The sequence below is a fragment of the Cygnus olor genome, chromosome 26 (genome assembly GCF_009769625.2).
Source record: "Cygnus olor isolate bCygOlo1 chromosome 26, bCygOlo1.pri.v2, whole genome shotgun sequence".
Taxonomy (NCBI): domain Eukaryota; kingdom Metazoa; phylum Chordata; class Aves; order Anseriformes; family Anatidae; genus Cygnus; species Cygnus olor.
In genome coordinates this window covers 1,511,098-1,533,469 of record NC_049194.1, presented here as the reverse complement: position 1 = coordinate 1,533,469, position 22,372 = coordinate 1,511,098, and the positions used below count along the sequence as shown (strand labels likewise).

The 22,372-nt window shown below is 48.1% G+C and overlaps 1 protein-coding gene across 4 annotated transcripts; it reads left to right on the top strand.

Annotated features, from left to right (window-relative positions):
* The first annotated feature begins 1,229 nt into the window (after positions 1-1,229).
* On the top strand, positions 1,230-22,244 carry SLC25A42 (solute carrier family 25 member 42). 4 transcript variants are annotated; one of them, XM_040537231.1, is made up of 9 exons: positions 1,337-1,393; positions 7,335-7,339; positions 10,273-10,395; positions 12,011-12,122; positions 14,423-14,448; positions 15,293-15,459; positions 16,094-16,210; positions 16,706-16,857; positions 17,261-22,244. In XM_040537231.1, exons 3-9 carry the CDS (start codon positions 10,312-10,314, stop codon positions 17,584-17,586), a joined length of 984 nt encoding a protein of 327 aa, XP_040393165.1. In that variant the 5' UTR covers positions 1,337-1,393; positions 7,335-7,339; positions 10,273-10,311; the 3' UTR covers positions 17,587-22,244. The 4 variants fall into 4 exon arrangements, with proteins under 4 accessions (XP_040393166.1, XP_040393163.1, XP_040393164.1 ...); XM_040537229.1 differs by lacking the exon at positions 7,335-7,339 and having other exon boundaries at positions 1,231-1,393; XM_040537230.1 differs by lacking the exon at positions 7,335-7,339 and having other exon boundaries at positions 1,332-1,393; positions 10,268-10,395.
* Positions 22,245-22,372: the final 128 nt, after the last annotated feature.

The following is a 22,372-nucleotide window of genomic DNA, read 5'->3' as shown; positions in this document are numbered from 1 at the left end:
ACCAACATGCCTCGTGATGTTGCCACTTGCTTCCAGGAGGAGAGGTCGTATTCTGCTCCAGTGAGATGGGCAAGTCGGGGACTGGTAGTGGGGATGGTAATAGCAAAGGAGGGACAAACTGGCAGCGGTACCTCACAGCAGGAAGCGCTGAGGAGCCCGGGCTTTGGTTACCTCTTAGCAGGGCAGCGTTTCCCTGAATCCAAGAGGGCTGTTAGGATAATGAAGAGGCTGTATGCCTCGTGGTCTGAAAACAGCTGTGGACTTGGAGGCGAGACAGAGCTGAAACATCCAGAAAGCTGCTGAAGCCACAGCTAAAAGCTTCTGCGTGCCCGCAGCCAAGCGGTTCCTGCTGCTGGGCTGTGTTACCAGCTCTGCTCTGGGTGCCGATAAAACCTTCGTCCTGCTCTGCTGCTGATGTTGTACTTGAATGGATGTTTTCTAATGTGCTATTTTCTGTAGAAATGTTCCATCCTGTAAAACATTCAAAAAAAAAAAGGATGGTTGAAGGGTGGTTGGCTCTTCACAGAGCCTTTTTGGGACAGGAAGAGAAGAGTGGCAGAAGTGCCTTAGGGCTGACTTTGTGAGTAAATCCTGCTGCAGCCCTGCGCAGATCAGCAGAGTGGTAAGGTGACTGTTTTTCAGAGGCTGTGCCTGCTGACCCCACAGGCACTGTGTGTGCGAGGAGAGGCTGCCTGGGCCTCCTCTGTGCCTGCTGTGCAAAAAGCTCGCTGGGTTGGCGCACTTCTCTGCCCTCGTAGCCCAGACGCCTGGGTGAAGGCGCCCCAGAGCCGCGAGAAGAGCTGATGAAGATCCCCAGAGCTCCCCAAAGTGCTGCGAGCGCCTGGTGCAGGAGGGCGAGGCCGATCGTTTTGGGGAGCGTGTCTGACCCGACCCGGCTCTTTCGGACTTTGGGAGGGCAGAGAAGCGGCGCTGCCCCTGGGGACCGGGGGTGGGGGGCGAGGCACCGCGCTGCCCTGCAGGACCAGGGGCCGGGCAGGACACCCCGCCAGGGAGGATGGGGGGCAGCCGGGGACCATCCTGCACACCCCAGGCCCCTCAAACCGCTCCCAGGCGCTGCTCGGCGCCCTGCGCGCTTTTTGCGCGCTACCTGCGCGCTTTCTGCGCCGCCACCTGCGCGCGTTTTGCGCTGGGACCCGCGCCCCGCCCCTCCACCCGCAGCCCAACGCAGCCCGCCTCCCATTGGCCTCCCGCCGCGCCCGTCAGCCACCTCTCGGCCACTCGGCTCGCGCGGCACCTCGGCCCCTCGGCGCTGATTGGCTGCCCGGCTGGAAAGGCCCCGCCTCCTCCGAAGCCCTGCCGGGGGTGGGAGGGGGGAGGAGGCCTGGCGGCCGGGAGCAGAGCGCGGCCGAGCGCGGAGCGGAGCCGAGCCCCGGTGAGTGCGGGCCGGGAGCGGGGCCCCCGCACCCCGCTGCCGGGTCCCGGACGGGCCCTGTCCGCCCGGCTCCGCGGCCTCGAGGCCCGGGAAGGGCCGGGGGGACGCCGGTTGGGTTTCGCAGCTTCTCCGCCCCGTGGGGACGTGGGGGGGGGCTGCGGCCGTCCTGCGGCGTGAGGGGATCCCCGGGGGGCTGAGGGGGTCTCTGGGGGGCTGAGGGGGTCCGGGGGGGGCTGCGGGGCCGGCCCCGTTACCCCCTCACCCTTCTACCCCCTCCCTTCCCGGCCCCGTTACCCCCTTGCCCTATTACCCCCCGGCCCCGTTACCCCCACCCAGCCCCGTTATCTCCATTCCCCCCCCCCCCCGGTGCCAGGCGGGTGCCTGAGGCGAGCTCCTCGCAGGCTCCGCTTCTCCTTCGAAGCCCTTGGGTGGAAGCCGGGCTCGGGAGGGCACGCTCGCGTCTCCAGCTGCGCCCTTGGATGTGAAAAATGGTCGGTGTGGGGATTTCTGCTCCTCTCGAGCAGGTGTGGAGCCGATAGCGCCAGGTGTTTCTGCTGTGGGGTGGATGTCACAGGGCACAGGAGGCGATAAACATGGACCTCGGTGCCTTCTCGCTTTTATCCCACTCCAGCGTAAGCCAGAAGTTGCAGAGCGGGGTGATTTTCCCCTGTCAGGGGGGGCTTTCCTTCACATTTGGGGATGGGAGACACGGCTCGGGTTGGGTGAAGCTGGAAGGCGAGAAGACCCGTGGCCAACGCTGGGGGTTGTGGCATCTTTGCGGCGTAACCTGCTGCACCACCAGCCTGGCACCTGGTTCCCCCATCACTTAATTGACCTAAAACCTGTGTTCCCGTGAAGGTTGGGGGAGGTGGAGCTGTGTTTGGGTTTGCCTGGCTGTCCCCTTCCCGGTGGCTGTGAATTTACAGAGGGTTTGGAGCCCGCCGTCACTTGGCTCTTTTTGGTTGGATTCCCGTGCTTCACGCACGTTGAGTGCAGAGCTTTTTCTGGACGCTGTGTGCTTTTTGCGACGTGTTTTTGCGTGTGGTTTGGTGGGTTTAGAGCGTTGGAAAACATTCTGGTTTTTAAGTGCCTCTGGTTTGGGAGAAGGGCGTGCATAAAGGAACAGGAGAGACGTCTGTGGGTGTTGCAAAACAGCTGCGGGAAGGGAGACCAAGTAATAAGGGTACCAGCGGGTCGGTGGAGTCACACCAACAATCTGCGGGTGAGCGTGCTTAAAAATAATCCTAGGGTTGGGTGTCCAGAATGCCAGGGCTGGGTTCTGGCTAACTCTGAGCATCCTTACCTACATCCCACTAGGGCTGTGAATATTGAACACAAGTTAAAATCATCATTTAGGATCTCTGAAGGCTGGTCTGGAAGAGAGCTGCCGTGGAGGGGGGACGGGACGGGACTGTCCTTGGTGTTGGATTTCAGCAGGAACTCTCTGGCCCCAGTGATTGCTTCGGGCAGGGGAATTTCAGCTCCCGATAGCGCCGTGGGATGAGTCAGGAGCTGCAGTCATCTCTTTTTGCTTGACCTGCAGCTGTAGCTTGTGCGTTGGCTCAGGCGGGCCCAACCGAGAACGCGCGTTTTTGGGTAAGTTTACCCAAATGAACCTTTGTTTGGAGAGGTCACCTAAAATGCAAGGCGGGCACCGCTGCGGCCTTGGGTGTGTGGTTACCTGATGAAGCAGATGGGCTCGGTACAGGTCAGGCAGGTTTGCTGTCAGAAAAAAAGCTCATGACCCAGAAAGGACTTTCTTCGAGTGACTTTGCTGTTTGTTGTATGAAGATGCATTTAGGTTTACACCTTCCTTGCGTGAAACCGATGCCAGTACTTCCCACCGCAGTGTTTTCTATTTTCCAGATGCTATATAAATCTTCCTGGTGACCGTCTTATGAGGGGAGATTACTTGTTACGGAAAGGCGAACTGAAATGCGAACAACTTACTCCAGGTCACGAGAAAAAACGAGTGCTGGAGGACTGCTCTGCTCTCTAGTTACACTTTAAATCTGCTCCTCCTTGCTGTTGAGCAATTAATGATGAAGGTGTGTCGGTGTCGTGGGAGGGTTAGTGCTGCTAGGCTAACAACCTCAATCGAAATGTGCAGCGCCCTGAGCAGAGGGATGCTCAGCTCTGCCTCAACTGCTTGTATGCAAGAGGTGACCGCAGCAGCGGGGTGGGGCTCGTGGCCTGGCGTGATTCCGATAGTCGATGTGGAAAGCGTTGAGGTTAGCAAATGTCACCTGCTTGGGACGCTTGTGGCTTCTTCTTAATGATGGAAGATGTCAGTTCGTTCTGTTTTCCACGTGTGTTTTAAAACATCAGGATTTTAGAGCGGAGACTGTAATTATCAGTTACTGTATTGAAATAGTTCCTGGCAAAGATAGCTCATTTTGTTGCTTGTGTTTCAAATAATCTCAGTTTGAGTTCAGAAATTTTGACTCTGCTGGGATCTGGCGCTTTGGGACCTCGTGTGCCTGTTTTATTTGTTTGTTTACTGCCTTCTGTTTCTAAAGGGAGGTGATCCCTGCCTGACAAAAGGAGTGGATTCAGCAGAAGGCCTCAGCCATTCAGTCCCCTGCAGATAAAGCGGTTGTCTGCCTTGCAGATAAGAGCCGGCCTTCGGGTTTTTGGCTGTGGAGAGCATTGTCGAGGTGTTCCCAGCAACAGGCGTCTCTTACAAACCGAAGAATGAGGCACTGTTTTTTCTTGCCAAGATTTTCTCTGTTCGTGGCTCATGCATTCGTTCCAAGCTTAGTTCAAGACGTGAATCTCTTAGACTCCTGTGAATAGCCAAGCTGCCCTCGCTAGCAGAGGTTTAGATGTTGCTCCTCAGTGTTCAGCAACTGCCTGGAGTCAGGTAATCTAAAACCATGCAAAGAATTTGTATCTTCATCCTGTTTTACTGGCAGCTTTGAGTCCTCTCTGGCTGAGGGAGGGAGGAGGAGCATTCGTTTCGTACTTTGGAGCTAAGAAAGCATGTGAAAAATTAAACACTTCCAGATACTATCCTTTGGTGAGTCTTTTAATTAGATTGTCAATGATTCTTTAAAGTCATGCTGACAGTTTCTGTACAGGCCTTTAAAGGAAAAATGCAACGGACTACTCAGAGCTAATGTTTTGGGATCAGATTTATATGCAACTGCAAGATGAATGTGACTGAAGAGAGCTGAGTCTGCAGGGCATATCTGGTTTTGATTTTTAATGGCTTAATCAAACTGGAAGGCAAAGATGGACCTCAGGGGGCCGTCTAGTTATAGTTCATCCCCCTCTTCTGAGCGTTCCAGCCCTTTTTTCTGTGATTTTTCTGAGATGCTTTTGCTCCAAGGGTGAATTTAAGGCTGCAGTAATCTCAGCTCTTACCACGTCTCTTTCTCTGTCAGGCTCAATTGCTCAGTTTAACAATCGAAGGCAACCTAATTGAGTGACTTCCCTGGGTACTGTTTAACTTCAGCCTGCCTGGGAAAAACGTGTGAAGATTTCTGCGGGAACCCTCTCGGTTTTCTTTTTTTTCCCCCGATTTAATTATATGCTTTTATCAAGTGGCGTTAACAACGCAGTAAAAAAGGAAAACTAAGGAACTGGATAGCTCTGGAGTAATGCGAGAAGCTGACGTGTCTGAGGGGAGTCGTCCCAGTGACTTTACCTGCGTGGAGTCGGTCAGTGCGCTGCCCCAGAGGTGAGCTTTGGCAGGGGGGTTGCACGCGGCGATCTCTTGAGGTCCCCTCCAACCCTTACGATTCGGTGATTCAGCTGTGACATCGGGCTCGTGCAGTGCCTGTGGGCTGGAAGTGCGACGGGTGCCGTGCAGTCCACAGCAATCGGTGTGTTCCTTCTCGAGGAGGACATCGTCTGGGGAACCACGTGTAAGAGAGGTTTGAATGTTTGTGTATCAGAGGCAGAGCAGAAATCCTGCTGTTATTACTAGGCCTTTAGGAAGTATAAGCAAGTGAAAACCTAAAGTAACTGTCTTTGTTATACCATAGGCAATGAAGTACTTCACTTTGAATTTATCTGGTTTGAATTTATTTGGTTTAATGCAAAATTTGTCTCGTTTTTGTGTCATTCCTAAGTCCGCGTGCGTTGCAGGTCCTTTTCTGGGATGCTTGATGCACTCTGTGCTGGTAAACTTGTGAAGAGCTCCGGGCTGGAAGCCACGTGGATGCGGTGGTTGCAGAGATCCCTTTTTACTCTTCACGTTTTAATGGCAGGAACCTGCTGCCAGGGCTGCCGTAATCCTCCTGCATCGCAAGCTGTCTGCCCACAACTCCCAGTCGGTGAATAAAAAAATGCTGCGAGCTCCTGGGTGCTGCTTGCTTTCTGTCCTCAGGAGCAGGTAACAATCCGCATTTTTGGTGGCGATTGGAGAGAAGTGGGTAGCAGGGCTGAGGTTCTTCTGCCTGTCTCATGAATGGAGTGCATTTCGTGTGGCACAGAGTCATAGCAGCTCTTGGCTGCTGAAGTGGTGTGGTTTTACCTTTACCTGGCTGTCAGGGCACTCCCATGTCCAGCGCTCTGAACTCCTATTGTAATTGCTGCTGGGGTTGTCTGAGCAAAAAGCAAACATTTCTTAGAAAATAGCAGCCGTTGGCATTCAGATAGCTGCTGGTGATGACTGTTTGCTTTGCAATCTATCTGCTGTTCTCGCTGGATAGATGACATTCTTTCAGAAATCTTAGTGTTTTGTGACAGGTCTAAATTCCACCGGGGAGTAGCAGACAAACATGTTTTTTTGGTAATGACACGTTGCCAGCCAGTCTCTGGGCTGGGTGCCCAGACTTCTGCTGTTTTCTGCCTGCCTACTACTGTGAAAACCGTAATGACTGGGGCTGCTCTTGTGGTTAAGGCATTTTGCTATAAACAGGTAGTTTCAGGTCTGCCAAAGGTGCTGGCAGAACGGGAGCACTGTGGAGAGGATGAGGAGCGCGACGTCCTCCCGGCCAGCTGTGAGTTTGGTGCAAAGCCCGGCCCTGCACCTTCCTCTGCCTGCTCCTCCTGCAGGTTTTTGGGGCTGAGCTGCTGCAGGAACGTGCGTGCCTACCTGGCAAAACACATAAAGGAGGGATTTGGGGCTGGTCGTGTCGTAGTGACGTGAAGTCCGACTTCTAAATAAGGTTTAATTGTGAAATAGGCGAATGCATGATGAGCTGCAAACCTTCTCTTTAGCGACGTGATCTTAATTTTGAACGCCCTAACTGGAGAACTTGGGCTCGATCCTTGGTTGTGATGCTGGTCTCTGAAGCGCCTTGGCTCTTCTGATGAGAAACTAATTATCTGAAGGCTGTGTAATTTCAAATATGGTGCTGTTGTAGCTATTTCATTCGAACATGATTGGATTCACAAGTGACTTCGAGAGCTGGAGTTGTTTTTCTCTGAATCCCCCCCTGCTTTGGGCAATGAACTGGCACCTGCCTGTAAGACATTCTTCCTAGTAGGTTGCTTTTATCATCTGAATAACTCGATTCTGTCTCGCCTGTCCTTTTAATCAAAATCACCACCAAGAAAAGTAGAATGTCTAACTTGTCAGCAAGTCAATTTGACAGCTTGATTGAACTTGTTCAGGTATTCATTAAGTGCCGCTAGAGAGAGCTGGGAGAATGGGAAGGGAAGGCTAACAATGCTCCGGTTTTTAATGTGCAGAGCATATTCTCTGCGTCTCGTGGTATGCAGAGAATGGAACTTGTTTTAGCACACAGATGCTCCTGCAATTGCCAGGGTCCGGGCAGCATCTCTAGAAAGAGTCCCGAGGCTCAAAGGACGATCAGGAAAGAGTCCATTGCAGCGAAGTTCGTCGGCTTGTCTAAGGTGCCGCCGCCAGAAGGGAGGGCTTGAGCTTTCCTCTTTTGCAACTTAGTAAATAAGCTTTAATCTGTGCCTGCGAGTTAGCACGGCTGAGTTACAGGCAGCATTTTGTGGTGGAGTTGAAACTGGATGCCAGAGTAGGTGCTTTGTGCTTTCAATAAACTCTCGTGAGCTTTGTTGTAAAAACAAGGTGTATGTTACTCATGAAACCTCTTTAACTCTTGAACCTGCATTCGCCAGCAGTTTTCCTCTCTGATTATGCATTCTTTAGGGGAATGCTTTGCTCTACAGCTTGTATGAGGAGTCTGGCTACAGATATGTGACACAGACTCGTGTAACTACAATATAAATAACACAGAAGCATGGTATAAAAAGCCAATCTGATCTGCAGCTATTTTTTCTTGTTTCCCTTGGCTTTGGAAGTGTAAGTAATGGCTGCGTATGGGTCTATACAAAATACAAAGATCTTAAAAATGTCCAGCTGCTCTGGATTGGGTTTCTGTGGATTACTTAATGAAGGAGCCTGATATATATATGTATATATATGTGTGTGTGTGTGTGTGTATATATATATGCAAGATAATGTCTGGTTTCTGATGGCTGGGCCCTACAGATTCACAGTGAAACTTAAAAGCAGAGTTCTATTCTCTGTCTCTGATGTGCATCATTAGTCGTAACAGCCAGGATTTGGTTAATAACAAAGTCAGAATCCAGCCCAACTCCAAAATAAAATATTGTGTTGCTTTGAAGCGAGCAAATGGGACTACAAATAATAAATACTGCTTTTGTTCTTTTGCATTTAAGGCTCTGCGAGTTCAGGGCTTATATTCCTGTAGAGCACGTGGGCAGTTTTAATGTGTAAAACTGAGCATATAGACAGGTGTTTGTAAATCAGGGCATCAGACACTAAAAATAAAGAACAGAGCAGCTCTGAAGAGTATCAAAGAGAATATAGTCGAGTAAATGGATATCATCTTTACAGACGTGCATGTTCTAAAATAGGTCCAGGCCTCATAATAGCAGCTTAGTATTTGAGATTTCCTTTTAGTCGTCTTTCTCAATCATCTTCCAAAATCACATCTTAAAACAAAGTTGTAGATTGCATTCCTAAGCTCTTTAGCATGAGTTCTATTTTTATGGGTTTATTTTTGGTAGAGATAAATCTGATATTGTGACCTACATTTCTTTTTTTGAAATAGCTGGGGATAATATCTCTGCCTGTGATTTCTCTCAGGCTTTTGCTGAAAGACATCACTTTACAATAAATTTTCCAGGTACGTGAGATGAGAAGGAAAGGAAATAAGCAGAGACGGTAATTAGGAATAATCAACAGACTGTGTTCTTCAAAATAATTTAATGAAGTGCTTTTTTCCGCAGTGCTACGAATCATCTTCGGTCCTGAGCCTTACAGGAATTTTAGTTCACGGTCTGATGTGACCAGGCGTCCACGATAGAACTCTTCAGGTGCAAATGGCGATGCCATTTAGGTCGTGCTTCGGACTATCAGATGTTATCTTTCATTAAAACCTTGAGTTATTACTCTCTGAGCAGCATCCTGAGAGCTCCTCTTTTTGAAAACACCCTCAGGAGTTGTAAGCACGTTGATAAGTGTCTTCCCAGAGCTCTAGCAAGTGATGTCTGCTATTAAAGATGCCCAGGCGTGTTTGTCCTCCCTTGGAGTGAGCGCGTGGGTCATGCCTAGCTTCATCATCACAAATTGGTCATGCACGAATACAGACAGAGCTGATCTGGCTCTGGCTTTCCGTTAATATCTCCGCTGCAACCAAGGGGTTTTGAAAGTGAAGTCTGGCACTAATTTATGAGAGCGATGTGGGGGGGAAAAAAATAGGTCAGCAAGTATGAAAGGTGCTGACAAGCATATAACGTCTTGAGATTGTTAAAAAGGAAAGGAAAAAAAAAAAAAGGTCTTGAGACGGCCTTTCCAAGTAAGCAAGCTGTTGTGCCTCGGGTTTCCTAGGCATCAGACGGGGCAGAGGTGAAGCAACTTGCTGGAGGACACGCAAGAAGGCTGTGCTAGAACCGGGGAGCAGTCGGGGAATTGAGATTTCCTAATAGCGCATTCCTTGAAAGGAAGCTAAAGATGGGGAAAAGGGGCTGTTGGAGCGGTCTCGTCACTTAGAAAACTGATCTTTGTAGTTACGCCCCGTTTGTGAATAGACTCAAAACGGGGAGACTGACTTTCTGTGCCAGCTCAAGTTTTTCAGGCTTTAGCCCTTTCCTTTCTGCATAACTCAGGATGAAAACTTGCATCAAAAAAGCAGAAATACTAGAAAGCCAGATGCCAAAGTGCTAATACTTTAAATAGAAGCTATCTCTGCATTTATGCTCTGCAGCTAAGGTTAGACTGACCTTTCCTTTCATGAGACAAACGAGAGCTTGTTTCGCAGCGAGAAACATCTGTGCAAACCACGCTGTCTCACTGGCTACGAGCACACGTGCACTGCAGCTGGGAGAAAAGGAGTTCTGAAGTCACCGCCGCGCTGCTCTCAGTCAAATCGGCACTGTCATCAAAATAGCCCTTATGGCACGTGTGAGGCATTGGAGCTATCTGCTCCTTAAAATAACCTCCAGTTGCTTATGGCAGGCTTTCTGGATGGACTGCTGTGACGACTTCTTCCATTTTCCAGGCCCGGGTTTTAAATTTCAATATGTCTTCTCCAATATCTGAATGATCTAGAGCAGGCAGAATGGGCAGCGACCAAAATCCTCCCTGTGAGCAATAGAAGAGGGCAGAACAGGATCTGTTTCTTTGCTCCTAGAAACTGTGCATTTGATTTTGAAACTTGCAGCTGAGTTCCTTAGGGAGTGAAAAGAGCGAATGTGATCAATGGCACGGTTCTTAGATAGCACCGAAGCACCTTCCTCCCCCAGTTCCCCTCACACACATCCTTGCACCTCTAAGGAAGGCTCTTCTGGGAGCTTGGGACTGGGGTTTTCCTGCTGAAAATGGCCCTGTGAGTCAGTCACCCTTCCTTCCTGCCCAGGTTTTCTTGTTACCGGGGTATTCGCTGCTTCTGACGCTAACGCTTGCTTTGTTCTTGTTTTCAACATAGGAGCCGTAGGTCTCCTGCCCGCTTGTAAGTGCAACTGGTATGGGTAATGGTGTGAGAGAAGGTCAAGTGGATTTCAAACGGCAGGATGTGGAGCCAGTTGCATCAACTCATCTTCCTTCAGAGGTAAGAGCAGGGGGTTTGGGGATGCATGCAGTGGGGCTGAGAGGAGAGCTGGGTGGCTGCTCTAAAGGAAGCATCTCAATGAGATTTGAGCTGCGGAGTCCTGAAAGAGCTGCAGTGTATGTACAAGCCCCGTAACGTGTCACTTGGGCTTTCTCTGAGGACAGCCAAGTGGCTCCAGCCCTCTGGGAAGAGGCTGGGCATGGCTCGGAGCTGACAGGCAGGCAGGGCTGTGTTCCTTGTTCAAGGTTACGTCTTGTTATGTCTTCAGTGGAAGAGCTGGGAAGAGAGCCATAAGCATTGCTTTCCTGCTCTTGTGTTAATAGGCTCCTGTTAGAAACACTGGGAGAGAAAGTTGCAGTGAACCTTGCTCTGGTTTAGATCAGGGTTTCTGCTCGTGTGGAATCGCCTCACTAGAGGTGTGAGGCCAGAACTTGGGCTGAAGTTCACACAGCGCTGCCTGTGCGTGGCTAACCTTGCATTTGGCACCCAACAGGCAGAGACTGGACAGGAAAATTGAACTGAACCATGTATTTCTGTAATAAAAATTAACTTTTTTTAGCTGGGAAGCATTCTGAGGGGGTAAAAATAAAAAAAAAAATAAATTGTTAACTCCTCTGTGAAAACACAAAGCATATCAAAAGTTAACATTCTTAAACCCGGGCTTGACTTGTCTTTCAGTCCGTAACCTTCACGGTGTTAGATTTCAAGTCATTTACTTGCTTTCTGCCCATGTGTTATGAGAAGATAGCTGCTTTATAAATATGAGCTGTGGCAGGAATGTCAATAACAGAAACGCTTCCATTCCATTTATCATAGTAGGAAGCCTGTCGTGTTTTATTCCTGGGATCTGGGGGACAATGTGTGTTACTAGAAGGGCAAGAGAGAAATTTAACTTCTGTACATGGCTAAATCATGAGCAGCTAGTGACTTAGCTTTTAGAAATCCTTAATAAGGAGAAAACGGTGCTTGTGAGAGGTGGCAGACCTTGGAACTTGGCATTTTGGCAGGCAAGTCTGAGCTTTGTTCTTAATGAACTGACCAGGAATTTATTGTGCTTGGAATTTGCCATTTTGAAGGGAATGTTGACATTTCCAAAATCCTGGCATTGATTTTTAGCTGTCTCAAGTCTTTCATGAAGAGATTTTGTCTGAGAAATGGAGTAACTGAAAATGGCCGGCTGCTGGTCCTTGTCTGTTGAAGGGAAGCTAAAGCAAGAGCCATAAAGAATATTCTTGGTCCTTGGCACCTTGGCAGAGGAAAGAGACCTCTTTAGTTGAGTGTTGAGAAGGTTTTTTTTTTTTTTTTTTTGCTTTTTTGAAAAGCACTCCTACCTGCGTTGGCAGGTAGAGAACATTCCCATACAGGGCTGGAAGGGATGGGGAAGTTCTTGCAAACAACGTGACAGAACAATTCAGATGCATTTCTGGGGACACAGTGCAACGAGTGTCCGATGGCGTTGCTGTACCACAGAGTTTGTTTGCTCATAGGACTTAGATTGCAGGATAATGTGGGTGCACACACCTGAGTTTGGCTCATCCATGTCCTTGGGTGGAGGTAAATATTACAACTTTTGTGTAGGATCATCCGTGTCACGCTAAACAATACTTTGCTCCAGGGTGTCCAGGAGCAAAAGAAGGTTCTCAACTCCCTGATGTCTGGTGCATTGGCTGGTGCTGTTGCTAAAACTGCAGTAGCTCCACTGGATAGGACGAAAATCATGTTTCAAGGTAAGTCCTGCTGGCTTTTGCAAAATACTCTTACTTTATTGTTAGCAGAATCCAAACCAGCACCAAACCTGTGCGGCCAGCCTGTCTTGCAGTGCTTCGACCTGCAGAGACCTGGCAGGATGCAGACAGAATAGCGACATTACCACGATGAATCGAGTCTGGAAACCCATTGTTTGATTTTTTTTTTGGTAGGATTATTGCAGATGTTAATCAGCTGTTCATCTGGACCATGCTCCTGGATCCAAGTCAGCAGGGGTTTTGCTATTTCAGTGTAATGAGGGTGCACGTACTGCTGGTTGGAGGCAGATGACTGTGGCTTGTGAGCATTGGGTGGCCGTGTGCCTTCTGTGACATAAGGCAGAGCTTTGGAGTGCAGAATAAACAGACACTGGAAAGGCTGTGTTTGAGGGGATTATTGGTATCATTTCACATTTCTGCGCTTGTTCAACTTGGAGAAATAATTTCAGGAGGGAAAAGGAGCAGTGTAAGGGGATGTGGTGAAACTGGAAGGATGCAATTGAGCTGTTTGAGTTTCCTGCTGAAGGCTGGATGCCAGGCTGTGCCTGCTCGAATGTGTGCAGTCTTCCCTAGTAAGAGTTGCGTTGTATTCCAGCTCAATTGGTTTGGTTAGAGTTGAGGTTAATTATGAGAAGTGCTGCGAGAGACAATGAGGCTGGCATACCTAGCTTTGTATTACAAAATGCTTTTTGGAGCCCATAAACTTAGTGTGTAACTGAAAATGATATTCAGCTGATGGGAATAGGAAATTCTCGTGCATTTAGTGGGGTTTGGGGTTCAACCCCATCATGGGTTCTTTTCAGTTCCCTGTTTCAGTGCAGGAGCCATCAGCTACGTTGATTGTCCCAGGGGGAAGGGTGCAGACGGTTGATGCAGCAGACGTTTTGTGAGGCCAAGAATTTTAAATCTGGTTGCCATCCCAGATTGAACGAATTGGGTAGGTTTACTGTAATCCCTGGATGAGATTTAATTTTAAATTGACTTTCATTTGACGTGATTTTCGTTCTTGGCATAGCAGGGGCCGAGGTCTGGAATGGAAGGGATATAGATCAGGGCGTTAAAGCTGTGGGGGGCTAAAGCCTCGGGTGGGTGCAGGCTGGGATTGCGTCTGCGACCAGATGCTTGTGCAACAGTGAGGACGTGCTGTGCTTTCTCACCAGAGCAGGCACCGTAGTTCATCTAAGGCTGGAAATGTCAGGATCAGAGGTGAGATGGAAACTGCAGAATTATGGTGAGTCAACAGCTGTCCGTGTAAATCACCATTAATATGCACAGGCCTGAGTGTTATAAAAAGACCTGTTTGGTTTGGCCCATTTAGCTTGTTGCAAAGGCTATGACTAAAAATTGCCTGTTTTGACCAACTTCTTGTTATCTAATGGATTTCCTACTCTTGCTGTTCTAGAGGTTTTTGTTACAGGCCCTCTTCACAGAAAGGGAAGAGGGAAAGCATCTTTGGGTCGTGTGAGCTAGGAAGGTACTTGGTCGAGAGAGTGAAGGATTTTCCTGTGGGAGCTGGGGAAAAGATTTTTATTCCATTGCAGAGTCAGCTGCAAGTGGTCATTGAGGTGTTTTTAGTTCTTTAAAAAAAAAAGTTTAAATTGCATAAAGGAGCAGCATGGTGAAAATGTATTTGCATGTGATTGTTTGATACACTTGAGAGGTTACAAGTCTCAAAGGAGTTTGAAAGAAACTGCAATAGACACTTAATTGGAACCACGTTTCATTAGCGTTGCTGTTCGGGTTTTAGCCTGGGTTTTCTTCCTGCAGTAGGAATGTTACAAAACAGAGCTGCCGTATGCCAAACAAATCTTGCTTCCAAATGCCTTGTGTATTACATAGTTAAAGAGATGCTGTCAATTTGAATGGATGCAAGAAAAGAAACTGAGCATTCATCTGAGTTTTGTTAGGATGAAACCATTGTTGCGTGGAGCCTCGCTAAACAGACCCGCTCTTGGATGGATTCTGGCATTAGTCTGGAACCTGTGCATGGAAATGCTCTACTGAAATCAGTTATGGGTGTTTCTTTTTTTTATTATAATTGTTATTTACTACTTTTAATGCTTTAAGAAGTGAAAAACTGAGCATTTCCATAAAAGTAGGCGGGAAAATGAACTCATCTGCTAAAGTGTATTTGGGAAATCTTTTTTCTTTGTTATAAAGAATCTTTATTTTTTTTATTGCATTCATTCTTTTGCTTTTATTTTTATTCCTTACATATCTGTATGGTTTCTTTGATCAATCTAAATGTATCGCAAGCCCTAATACTCACTTTTTCTTTTTAGTGTCTTCAAAAAGATTCTCTGCCAAGGTGAGGTGATGTCTGTCTCCTGTTGACCTGAAGTGTTTAATTAATGGTAGTAATAGACCTGAAAGCACCTTTTGCTTGTATATAACATCCTTGTTTGAGTTTTATTAGCAACACTCATAGTGAAAGAGCACAGAGGGCTGGAAACAGTATATAATACTTAATAATTATAATACTGTTGAGGACAGCACTCTTTCTTGTTAATGTTTTTGCCCAGTGCCAAGCACTGAAGGGCCTCAGTCCTCATTCGTGCTCCAGGTTCTACCTGTGACGTTACAGTAAATGTGGCTCCGCTCCAAGCTATATTCTGCTAGGAATTCTCCTCTAGTGGTTGCTTTCTCTCTCTCAGCCACCACTGGGATTGTTTCAGAATATATAGGAAACTTGAATCTGGGAGCTGGTTGCAGTCGTGGCTTGCTGGATGTTTTGTTGCATGTGCGTTGCAGATGTTCCACGTGTGCTGTGCTAATATGTGTAATCCAAATGTTTCTGTCTTATGCTAAGAGGATTAATTTGGGTTGAAAAGTGGGTTTGTGCATCATCAGTCCAGCTCTTCGCTTTGCCCTCAGAGAGAAAATGAAGATGTCGTGAATGTGAAACTCTGTCTTCCTAGCTCCACTTGTTTTTTGCTCTAACATAGCTGATTCAGTCTCCCTAGAGCAGAGGTTTTAGCCGTCTCTTTCTGGAGTCGGGGTTGTGAGTGTAAACAGCTGATACCAGCTTACTGAGGTTGTGGGGGGAAGGAGGATTTGGAAAGGTTAAGCTATAGGGTCACCTTTTCCCCCTCTATTGTTTGGACTCCTCTTATCATGATCTCCTGCTCTGACCTTTGATCCGTTGCCTGCAGGAAGCCTACAGGCTGATTTATCGCACCTACCTCAATGAAGGCTTCTGGAGTCTCTGGCGGGGGAACTCAGCCACCATGGTCCGTGTGATCCCTTATGCTGCCATTCAGTTCTGCGCGCACGAAGAGTACAAGCAGCTCCTGGGGAGTTATTACGGCTTCCAGGGAAAGTAAGATGCAGCATGGCTTTGATCCTTGCAGAGGAAGTTGGAGCAGTTTGTGGGACCGTAGGTCGTAGGGAGGGAGCACGTTTCTCTGCTGTTTGCAGGCTTGCTGAGTTGAAAGCTGTTGGTACAGAGTTGTGCCAGCTTCTCTCGTGATAGGTTTGCAGAACAGGGCGTGTGAGGGGGCTGAGCAAAAGGCTTTAGTCTTGCACAGGGGAGATACTGGTGAGAAGACCCTGTTTTCTAGAGGCATGAGCAAGAAGTGGCCTAGACATTAAGTTAGCGCTTCCCTGTGCTGTGAGTGGGCAGGCAAAACAAAGAGCTTTTCTTTGCAGGAGAAGCAATGAGATCCAGCCTTGTGCTGTTACCTGAGCCCTTTTTCTATGTGCATGTGGCCTGAGCCTCTTGCTCTTGGGCATGTAGTATCTGAGACACCCCCAAGTCAGGCTTACTGTCCTCTGAGGCCTCAGTCCTGAATAGCCGTGGCAAACCACAGCAGCTTCACCCCATCCCACCCCAGCTCTCTTTAGTACACGGGCATAGGGATTCAGTAGCTGACAGAGTAGAGCCGTGCTGAAAAGCCACATAGCGTTACCAGCTCCAGGTGATCTGTTTGGTCTCTTCTCTCACCTTACTTTAGAGCGCTGACACCCTTTCCTCGATTCATTGCTGGCTCTCTGGCAGGCACAACGGCTGCCATGTTAACCTACCCCTTGGATATGGTCCGTGCTCGAATGGCTGTCACGCCGAAGGAGATGTAAGTGCCTAATGAAAGCAAGTATTAGCACCATGAACAAATGCAGAACTTTCTTTTAAGGTCAGATGACTTTTTTTTCCCCATTTTCTGGGTCACTTCTTGCTCGGAGCCTTTGGTGTAATAAACCTGTTACTGTGTGGGTCTGAGCACTGATGAAATGACCAGAGCCCTGGTTAGTTCTGGGACTGGAAGGAGATGGAAACTCAAAAACCTCACTAGAAAAACCGATTTGTTGGCCTGCTAGGAGGCCAGCTGGCACAATGCCTCTGGAAGAGTTCTAATAGACAGGACAGCACATTGTGATAGGGCTATAGGAGAGCTTGTGACTGGCTTCTCCATTTGCAGACAGGCTTCTGAAATCCTTTCTGAGCTGTCTGATGAGCTCAGAGCTGAATTAATTAATTGTTGATCCTTCAGAAAGTCCTGTTGGAAATATGACCCGAACGTGCAGGCACTAACTAGCGCAGATTTGGTTTTCCTGTGTCCACGTGCTAGGTACAGCAATATTGTTCATGTCTTCATCCGAATATCCCGAGAGGAAGGATTGAAGACGTTGTATAGAGGATTTACACCAACCATCCTTGGAGTGATTCCATATGCCGGGCTTAGCTTCTTCACCTATGAGACGCTGAAGAAACTACATGCAGGTAAAAGCAACTCTTTCTTTGCTTTCAGATGAAATGGTGTAGGCTTTTGGCCAATTAGGGGTGTTTGAATTCAGTGGTCTAAGTCCTTTTCCTGGCCTTGAAGCCAATTGCTAAATTCTGTGCTTGCAGAGGATGCCTTGTGCCTCCCTCTTGCCAATTCCAGACTTTTGAAGAAAGCAAGCTGCAAAAAAAGTAGTAGTTCCATCTCGCACCTCCTTGTTCCTCTGCAAGTTCTGACTGCAGAATGGATTTGGTTATATCCCAAATCAGCTAACTTCCAAACTGGGAACGAAATCTCAGGGGCTCTGGTGCTCAGTCCTCTCTCTGGCTCCCAGCCCACTTGACCTTAGTCATGTGCTTATTATGAGAAGCTTTCCACCCTCTGCTACTTTCTCTTTCCCAGATCACAGTGGGAAATCGCAGCCATCGCCTCCGGAGCGGCTTCTGTTTGGTGCCTGTGCAGGCTTGATTGGCCAGTCGGCTTCCTACCCCCTGGATGTGGTGCGCCGACGAATGCAGACGGCGGGGGTTATGGGACACACATACAGTTCCATCCTTCTCACCATGCAGGAGATTATAAGAGAAGAGGGACTAATCCGTGGCTTGTACAAAGGACTCAGCATGAATTGGGTCAAAGGTCCAATTGCAGTGGGAATAAGCTTCACGACCTTTGACCTGACGCAGATCCTTCTCCGTAAATTACAGCACAGCACTAATGTTGAAAGGTAGTAGCTTAATCCCCACAGCCCTGGCTGGAGAAAAGTACAACACGTGTAGAAAGAGCAATGCTAGTGTTCCCTCACTTTGTACGTGCTCTCCTGCAGCTGAGAACTTATCTTTCTTGTTTGTTTGTTCACTTTGTAGTGGTGGTGGTTTTCTTCATTTTTTTTCCCTTTTTTTTTCTCTTTAACGAGCCTCTGTGTTGTTTGGAAACCTCAACCTGAAACTAACCCTTTCCTAAAAGAAGTTCTTCTTACCGTTCTGTGGACCTGTGTCCTCTAGAGTAGCTGCCTCATCCTTCTGTCTTATTCTTTGATACCAGGAGTGGAGCCTCTCAAACAAACACATGCTGCTGCTGGCTCCTCACCTGGTCTCTGTGGGCAGGTGAAGTGGTGGATGATGAAAGAGAGGACTCGGTGCTGTTGGAGTGAACTCCTGAATTTGGGAGGTGACTGCTACTCCTGGTAGGCAGCTCTTACTGCACACGCGTTAGCTGGAGGCAGTCTGCCAAGTGCAATATTCCAGTTAATCTGTAGGGAATTCCAGATTCCTCTGACTTGTAAGCATGGGTCTCTGTAAAGCAGGACACAGCAGGATTTAACAGGTCCGGGTCACTTCTTTTGTTCTGGATGCTGAATGTGAGCTGTGGCTGGAAATGCTGCCCTTTTTCAAATGTTCTTCTCATTTCTGGGTTGAGTTGCATAAAATATCCCTTGCTTGCAGTGTCCCTCCGAGATTACCAAAGACTAGACAGCAGGGGAGGAAAGTTCTGAGCAGTTTTGTAAATCAAATTCTTATGTTTGTCAGTGTCATTGACTAGGGGCTGTGCCTGGATTCGCAAACTGGATTGAGTTGAACTGCAGTAGTGCTTTCGGGCCATCTGCACCCTTCCATTGTTGTCATGGTCTTAAAGGCAGCATTTTCTGAGGGATTTGGCAGGCTGTGCCCTAGACGAGAAAAAGAACTGTTACATACTTAAATTCCGAGCAGCTATATCTTTCAGTATTATTGTTGCTGCTTTATGTGTTTTGCAAGAACAAACATCTCAAAGATGCACGTGTGATGCAGATCTAGCTACCCTGAAAGGCTGTTTCTGTCTGGTGAAGGCAGCCTAGTAGTCACCTAAAGCTGCTGGCCCTGCTTGCGAACAACCGTGTTGTCATTTGCCTGCTGCGTAGGTTGCGTCAACTCCGTTCGTTAATCCGTACCTGAGCCCACTTGGTTTTGTTCCTGGAGTTCTTCTGGACCAACTGTGTCCTCAGGAGAATGGGCTCCACAGTCAGTATTGACCCCTCAGAAATGAAATATAGTGCCAATCATTTCCAGTTGCAATTTGAAAATGAATGGTAAAGTACCTTTCATTGTTTCTATTTCAAGTCAGGCTTCAGAGAAATGGAGATTTGAGGGTGGTTTTGTTTTATGTTCCATTCCTGTATTAAATTTGGAGTGCAAGAGAGGTCACAACAAGCTTTAGACTTCTCTGCGAATCCGATTCCACGAGCCAAGATTAAAAATCCCTTTCCAGCTGATACAGTTCATGTAGAGGGGAGATAACATACAAAAGAAAAATAAGGCATAATTTAAAAGCTGTTCTTCTCTGGTGTATATATTTTAGTCATTGTAGTTCGAGCCTTGTGTCACGGCTTTATTAATGGGAATGGAGGTAATTGCACAATTGGTAGAAATAGCTTTCTCCTTTCTTTTGTCTTTGCACTTGTTCTTTGGAGCAGAACTTGCTTCTAATGCCAAATATTTCCCTAGGAATCGAGCACCTGTGCTTCCATTTTGTGGTCATGGTGGAGAGTCAGCATTCTGAAGTATTAGCATGCGTGTTGATCCCAAAACACGGGGTCGATCGTACTTTAATGGTTGTGGATGGGCGGGGTATTAACCTCAGTAATTTCTGCCTCTAAGCCCACAGATGATGATTTCCCTTGTGAAACTTGACTGCAGTCACTGATTTACCTTGTAATTAATGTTAGGTGTCGTCATAAGAGTCTTCAGAGATGGTAGCCATGAAATCTGTATATTTTTTTGCTCCCGTTGTTAATGGAAGATTATCATCTGTTTTCTTCATTTGGGTGTGAAAGGTTTAGTCCTTCGCAAGAGCTCTCATTTCTTTTCTCCAATGGAGAAGCCAATTACTTCTGCTCTTGTCTTTCTCTTGTTTGGCCCAGGGAGGAAACACGAAGGCAGTTGCATCCTACCACAAAAGTGAGGTACAGACCAACGAGGAGAGTCAGTGGTTGACTGTGTGTACATGTGTATGCGTGTCCGACTGTGAGTACAATCCATGCCAAGTTCTCTCTCAGCTTGGAGGCTGCTGGTTCAAGGCACGGCCCTTTCTGCACAGCTGGTGGGTACTGTATGAACAGGAAAGGGGGCAGAATTGTGGCGTCCAAGCTTGAGCAGGCTGCTTTGCTCCCAGTACGGTAGGTCGTCGGAGGCAAGCGCAGCAGACCTTGTCTTAGGAGGTGTTGAGCATCACTGAACCCCTGTGGCAACAGAGGTGGCTTAATTCCTCCTGGGTTCTAAGAAAGGATTTACACTGGATGACTAGCCTCTTGTTTGGGACCGAACAGGAGGACGGATTTGCACGGGGTACCTTCTGCCACATCAGGAGTGCAGCTGATGTGTTAAATGAACAGGAAGCCTGGGGAGGAGACAGCTCCTGGCTGGGTGGCCCTGGCATTGCCCCCCTTGCACCACGAGTACGGTGCGGGTGGCTCGTCTAGAGCCTGAGGACCCTGAGCTGAGAATCGAGACCTGAAGTACAGCCAGGCTCGGAAGTACTGAGCTGAGAGAAGCTGTTCTTTAATTAGCAGCTGCACCTGATTTTAATTCAACGAACTTTTAGCCAAACGTGGTTTTCCAAGTTTTACAGGCTGAGCGCTCATTCAGAGAGAGATCTGAATTCAGTCTGTAATGGTTTTGGTGCTTTTGTTTCTTGGGCAAAAGAGTAACTGTGTTACTGCTTTGGGCTGTTTTAAATAGCTTTTTTTTTTTTTTATCTGATTTGAATGTAGAAGAGGAGAAACGGAGTGTTCTCTTCCCTTCTCTTAATCCTTGCATGAATTGTGACGTGTTCCAGATCTCTGTGCTGCCTGGAATGAGTGCCTGAGGAGTTTCGGGCATGGTGATTTGGAATGGGAAGGTGCCTGTGGTGTGCTGGCAAGGAAGGTCTGTTGCCTTTAGGTCTGAGAAGGAAGACAAGTCTAGCAGGAATATCCTCTAGTCCTTCTTTTCTTTAGGACTACTTTACTACCACAAATTCTCTGATTTTTTTTTTCCTTTTGCTCTTCTCAGATTCCTTGCTTTTATTTTCAACTCACGTATCTTAATTTTCTCTAATGCATTACTGCCAAACATTCATTCGTGCTTATTTTTTCTTGTCCATTCTCCCTTTCTTCCTGATTCTGCACCTTTAGTCCTGCACTAGCACTTCGAGAAAATCAGGTCCAATGAAATGCATCCAAAATGACAAAACGGCAGTTTTGATAGCGATCCCTGAAACAGCCCAACGAGGCTTCCTGCTCACCGGCAAGGATGCCTGTGTTTGGGGGCAAGAAGTTAAAGGCACTGGGTAATGGGGCAGGAGGTTTTTTGAAAGGTTCTTGAATTAATTGCCCCGTCTAGCGCCTTTCCTTCTCCACATGCTTGAAATGCTGCTGCTTGTCATTTCCTCTGTCGGTACCTCCACGTGATGCTCACTGTGCTCTGTGACGGTGGCTGCTTGCTGGGTCGGCGGCTTGGGGAGAGCTTGTACTTCTGGAGGCTCGGAGGGTCAGGTGAGGAAAGTTCAGAGGTGGGACCTGAGCTGGCTTCTTGCAGACCCCTTTGCCCTGCGTTCCCTGCCAGTTCCCCGGGAGGACAGGCTGGGTGCTGGTGGGACCGTGGTGGAAGGATTGGGAGAGGAATCACAGCCTCCTGAGGCACGAAGTCACGGCCAGCCCTGGGATGGGTGGCGTGGTGTAGCACTGGTACTCGATGAGAGCTCTTCCAGAGCAGTTCCCTGCCTTCTCCGGAAGAATTGTGGTACTTCTGTTTTTGTAGCCTTCCACCGAGAAGGACTCGAGCACTGTCATCTTCACTCTGTGGTGTCATGAACACAAAAGCAGGTGAGGCACGAAAGGAAACTTTGGGCAGAAGCACTTCGGCGACCCTGAGCGAGTCTGGTGCCAGTTCCAGGCAGGCAGGAGGGGAGGCAAGGCCGTGCAATCCTTCCTGTGCCCTTTGTGCAGTGTCTGACCGCGTACTCGGGCTCTGCAGAGAGCCAGGGCACGTCACGGACCCTCCCTGACCGGACTGGGCCAGAGAAAAGGAGGTGGCCATCCTACAAAACAGCCTTTTTATTGTAGGGGCCGCTTCCTCCCGCTCCCCCTGCCTCCCCCTTACATGCCGTGTGATGCAGGGTTTCCCAGCACTGCTCACTGCCTGTGTGGTCTATGCATATTTTAGCACAAACACTGTTAAATGCCTTTTGTCGGGACATGTCCTCACCATCGGCGTGTGTGTATGTGTGTGCGCGTGTCAATTTGGACTGCTTTTCTTGGATCTGGAGTTCTATTTTATTGCAGTGAAGACACTTTGTTATATATAATGTTTATATATTTTAAGATTTGTGCCAAGAGAGGATGTATATTTAATAAAAAATCTAATTGACTTTGCAGGCTCTTTCCGGGTGTCTCCTAGCGTACTTCGCTCATCAGGGAGAGGGGCCCGGCACACGCGGTTGGGTTATCGAGGGATTAACCGCGGGGGTGTCGTGGCTGGGGGTTCTTCTTGTGGGACCAAC